At 34.0% G+C, this 5,841-nt stretch overlaps 1 protein-coding gene across 1 annotated transcript in view; it reads left to right on the plus strand.

Annotated features, from left to right (window-relative positions):
* Nucleotides 1-5,841, plus strand: part of LOC106458580 (UPF0600 protein C5orf51 homolog) — a 17,754-nt gene that overhangs the window by 1,350 nt on the left and 10,563 nt on the right. Inside the window, exons 2-3 of the mRNA XM_013918102.2 lie at nt 4,101-4,219; nt 4,863-4,956. Of these exons, the coding sequence (XP_013773556.1) occupies nt 4,101-4,219; nt 4,863-4,956 (213 nt within the window). The remainder of the gene's footprint in view (nt 1-4,100; nt 4,220-4,862; nt 4,957-5,841) is intronic.

Raw genomic sequence — 5,841 nt, forward strand, 5'->3', positions numbered from 1 at the left:
TATATATATATATATTTATTATTTTTGTTATATTGTCCTTTCACCCATGCCTGACTAACAGTACAGAAGTACTGCTCACGTGCACTCATGTTACAGTATCAAATAACATAAAACTGACCTTTGGTCTGTACAAAGTAACTTGTCTTGGCTGTGTTTTAGTCGACTAGTATTTTGTAAAATACAGTCAAATTTCAATGATTATACATTATATATGTATATAGATTATTGCTATTTTGTAATAAATTCTTGAACATGTTTTTCCTAAGCATAGAACAGTAAATAAAGAAGTAAAGCAAACCATTATCTCTTCTAGTTACGACCTTTGTATTTGGTTGCTGTTTGACATAGGTTGCTAAGCCTTTAAAAATTTTGCACGTGAAGAATATGAAACAAAATACTTTTTTGTTAGGTTTTATATATATTTGAATAACTAAAAAATCATAAATTACTACATCAATATCTTCACCTCTATTATCCACCCAACCTGTGGGGTTTACCTCTCACAGATCTATCAGACTTTGGTTGGTCTGGGAGTAGTGGATGAGTCGTGCTAGTTCTTCCAAAGTTTTATTCCTGTTGGTTGTTGGGCCTATGCATACAGGAGATTGGGGTCCAGTCATTGATCTTTCTTGTCTAAATCCATGCCTAGATTCTCTAAGGTTCACAAATTACTCATTCATCAATCTGAGTTGACATTTTTTCCTGGGATTGTAGATGTCCATGTTTGCTGTAGTCGGCTCCTATCTGCACATTGCCATAGTGGTGGAGTCCCACCACTGTCTGTGTTTGTTATACACAAGGGTCAGGTACTGTTGTTCCAGGTTTTTACCTTTGGACCCCCATCGGCTTCATGTGGGTTCTGCCATATTGTACGAATTTTCTCAGCACTTCCATTTCATTGCACAGTGGATGACTGGTTTCTACTGGCACTATCTCGTCAATTGTCAGAGCATCACATCCTGATTCTACTTTCAGAAAAGACCAAGGCAGGCTTCATTTTCAGGACTAAAACAGCTTTTGCGACTACATAACTTTTGAGTCCTCAGTACTCTTCAGTTCCTCTAGTAGCTTTGGGTCCTTGGTCCCAAATGACCTTTCCAGCTACCCAACAGTTATATTAAGATTACAGTAAGGATCTTTTTCAGCATCTCTTATATGCCATGTATCTCCTTTATTTGAAGGTTTCTTTTTCATTGCTGCTGACCTACAGACATCACCAGTCAGTGATTTGAACTATTTGTCTACAGACTGATTTCTCATTCTTTCTATTTCCTCAGACCAGTTTTTCTTACCCAAGACACTGTTACACAGGAAAGTGGTTGAAGTCCTTTTCACTTATTCTTCTATTTCTCACTTCTATGTCCAATTAGATTTGATTATGGTTATGTGCAGTGAGGGTCTTGAAAGTTTTGTTGCCTGCGCTAATTCCTTTTAAAGATGCTAGACAAGGACTTTTCTTCTGGACTGTCTTTGAAGGCAAGAATTCTTCTGCGAGTCATGTCTAATCAGATTTGTTGCATCTCCATGTCCTTTGCAGCCTGGTCAAAGTGCCTGCTGAAGGTCATTGTGCAGATTGGTATGTGGACCTTTTATCATACATTATTTGCATGATCTGGCAGTCTCTTCGTCTGAAGGTTTTTGCCTACACCCTATAGCTGTCCTAATCATTTCAACTAGATTATACAGAGGGGTGAGTCTTTTCTTTGCTACATTTCAGGGTCCCTTAACTTGTTTTCACACGATTCCACTGTGTGGCAAGTGTTGCCAAGGCAGGTGTGCTTTTACCAAACCAACTGTGCACTAACAACCACTAATTCAGTATACTATATACAGGTTGCAACAGGCTCTGTAGAAATGAGGTGTTCCATAAGATCATCTAGGAGCTGACCAGGTGGTATTATTGTACTATGCTGGACTGCCACTCTTGGACTATCATGGATAAAGCATAAGGTGATCCTGTCCTTCCCTGCTAATCATTGGATTGAATATACTGGGGTTGGTTTGCTTTTAAAAATTTAGGGAACTTGGTTCACCTATTGCACTATTTCCAAAGCACTGTTCCCCAGGACCCCCAATGCACATTACCCCCCAGATTCTACTAGTGGAGCTAGGGAGTCCTTACCACACCCAGTTTCCAATCAACAGGGTGGTAGACAGAGGCTTTTCCTCCAGAGTGTTAGAGTGAATTTCTCCACTCTTGGAGAAGAGGGCAAAGTTGGGGCTCTCCTACCCAGGTCCCTGGATGTTTATCCCATATGTCGGTAGGAGTGGCACCAGCTTATACGGGAGCCTAGTTGTAATACCGGTTCAGATTTGATGCTCTACTATCTGGATGGGATGTGCATGGTCCTTCTGTTTGATCAATATACGTTCAGTATATTGTTCATTGAAGAGGGTCCACTATCTCCTCATAAATCCGAAAGTGGAGTGTTCCCATCCTTGGTCCAGCACAGTTGTTCCATATCTTACCCATAATTCTGGGGGCAAGTGGAAATGTACCTTGCCCACATGGTTGTGGAGTGAGGATGAATGTTCATAATTCCAAACCAGATGAATTCTGTTTCCTTTGGTTGAATAAGGCATATGCAATCCTTCATTCCAAGCCTGGGGTGCTGCCTTTCAGGCTTCTTCAGGTGGAGGAGAAGGTTTATTAAGCTTTTATAGTTTAGTAATGGGTAACAAAGAAAACTATTACAAGTTTAACACAGTAATTATTGCACAATGTTTGGAGAAGATTTTGTCATTGTCAGGTACAAGTAATTTACATAGACATAGGAATATACATGCAGTTCAAAACAAAGATGTTACATGACTGGAAATTGCTTGAGGCTTACTAATGGTATCTTGTTGATGTTTGGTCCTTTGTTTAAAATTATGGTGTTTTTATTTTTGAATTGATATACCCTAATTGAGTTGCAGTGTTTGTAAACATGAGGTTTTTTTATTATGTTCATCAAATAAATCAGATAAGTTTAGTGAGTAATGTAGGTGAATGCAAAACATTCTGATCATACAAATATTTATTTAATATTTTTATGTTTATCTTATTTAAACAAAGTGCATAGGTAAATTGTCTAACTGGTTGCTTAATTGTTGCTAATTGCAATTGTGATGTATTTCATATAGAACCATTATTTTCCTTATCAGTGAAAGTAAAACATTTTCAATATTTAATTATCAGTTTATTTGATGTACAGAAAATCAGTGGGGGGTTACTGTATATTTTAAAATTAAACATAATGACAATCACGTGATGGTATTTAGTTAACATTAACAGTTGATTCACCAAATAAGAAATGTCCAGATTATCTTTAAAAAATTTGTTGCAAGATATTTTTTAGACAAAATGTGCAAATGACAACCTTCCGAAGAGGTCATAATATGAAACAAAAGGTAATTTGAAAAAGGGTGAATGTAAATAGGAAGGTTTATTACTATTTGAATGATGTATAAATGGAACAAGTCATGATGCTAGTTCCTTCTTTTTTTTGCTTGTATGGAGGGTGGAATTGGAGGGGCACATAATAAGTAATGGATTAATAAGTCTATCAATTAATCATTTAACAAATACTAGTCACCGAACTGTAACAAAATCACCTATTCTCAACATCTTAGTATCATCAAGTTTTTTTCTAATTCAGCAGCATTCAACACAACTGTGAGTCCAATGAGTAAAGCTGTTATGAATGTTTGTAGAATTCAACAAATTTATAACAGAAAAACAACAAGAGCAAATCAGATGAGAGAATAGATAAGGAAATATTGATATATTTTCTAATTCTGATACTGTTGGATAAATTTTGCTTGCTTACAAAGTCATGTCATATTTGATGTTATAAGTGTAGTATGAGACAGTGCTGGAGGTAATTGTAGTCCAGTTAATACCACTAATGTGAACAGTATCATTAATAGGTAGTAGTAACATTTTAGACATATCTGCTCCAAGCATTGGTGTAAAATACATGAAATTGTTGCAGAAACATAAAAAGAGCAAAAAATTTTCTTTGTCACTTTTGAAGTATATCAGTATATGATTTGTTCTTGTATTTTAAAATATATTTATCTGACAGTTTCATTATTTTTCTCTGCTCTGTTTATAGAAAATGAATTTTTGTTATCTTCTGAAGATAAAATTTCAAAACTAAATATCTTACTGGACTGCATGGTGGAAGAGAGTACTGTCGATGATCAGAAGCTTATCTTGAAAGAGTATACTCAGGTTAGAATTTTTTTTTTTTAAGTATGAGTTGATTTGGTAAACGTTTTTATCATTTGAAATGATAGTTTTAGAAATTTTAAATCCAAAACATAGCTAGTGGATGTAGATATAAATTACTACTCTGTATTGCATTATTTCTGCTTAGAGTGGCAAAAGGCCACTTATGAATCTAGTAACAAAATGGTAAATTTGTTTTACATTTGAGGACCAAAATATTTGTAACTTGTATACTCTTCAACATCATTGCTATTAAAATTTATTTTTCTTTTAACTGTCACTGCCGTGTATATGGAATAAACTATATAACCTATGTTTTAGCCTTAAGATGTGTGATATTAACCACGTGTGAGTTTGGAATTTTTTACCACCATAAGGAAAGAGCATTCCCCTACAAACTGCACAAAGTTTTACTAGTTTCAAGTTCCAGACAAGTAATGAGATATTAAAATGTTTTGTTTTTTATGGTGTTTCTAAAAGTAAACCTGGCATTGAGAGAGTTTTTGATAAATGTGGCAGTGACAGATTTAAGAAATTTAAATATGTTCAGAAATTCTGTAACGTTTATGTTAGCTGTGAATGCAAAACTTGAACTGTTCTTTATTTGTACTAATATTCCTAATGAAACATTTTATTCTTGATTAAGGCTTTGATGGACTTAACTTTCTTTCAAGAAGGTGTGTTAGTTGAAAAAGAATTCTCCAGTGAAACTGCTGAGACAGAGGTACTTAGTATATTAGGTAAGGCTTTTGAGTGCGTGTCATTACAAACACACAAAATATAACAGAAATTTAGAAAAATCTCACTTTTTTGTGATCTTGCAAAACTAGTATATCATGATGAAAATAATAGAGCACATTATATTTTTGAAAAATATTTTAAATATTCAGGTATCTGAATAACAGTGATATTTGACTTTAAAAAGTAAAAAAGTACTACTTTTATTTAATTAATATTTGGAATAATTGTCATATATTAATTTAGTATATCTAGATGAATAAAACCAATTAAATGGTAACTAACAATGTGTTTTTTGTTCTCCTTAGGAATATAATGTTTGGTGGTGAAGAGTATTTTACTATTATCAAAGTAAATGGTACATTATGTCTAAATGTCTTTTATCACATACCAAAGTCTTAAGAAGTCCAAGTAGTGACCATTTTTTTGGAAAAAGTTGGGTTTTGATAAAAAAAAATCATGAGGAACTGGGAAATTACTGTAGCTTTACTATAAAGGGTCAAGTTTGAGTAAAATAAAGTTTGTTGTAATTCTGATGATGTACAATAAATGGGTATTTTTTAATTGGACTATAGTATAACGGACAGAGTGTAGAATAAATGGGTGTTTTTTAAGTGGCTCTAGGATAACTGACAGTGTAGAATAAATGGGTATTTTTTAAGTGGCTATAGGATAACTGACAGAGTGTAGAATAAATGGGTATTTTTTAATTGGACTATAGTATAACGGACAGAGTGTAGAATAAATTGGTATGTTTTAATTGGACTATAGGATAACTGACAGAGTGTAGAATAAATGGGTGTTTTTTAAGTGGACTATAGTATAACGGACAGAGTGTAGAATAAATGGGTATTTTTTAAGTGGCTATAGGATAACTGACAGAGTGT

Source organism: Limulus polyphemus, unplaced genomic scaffold (assembly GCF_000517525.1).
Source record: "Limulus polyphemus unplaced genomic scaffold, Limulus_polyphemus-2.1.2 Scaffold488, whole genome shotgun sequence".
NCBI lineage: Eukaryota > Metazoa > Arthropoda > Merostomata > Xiphosura > Limulidae > Limulus > Limulus polyphemus.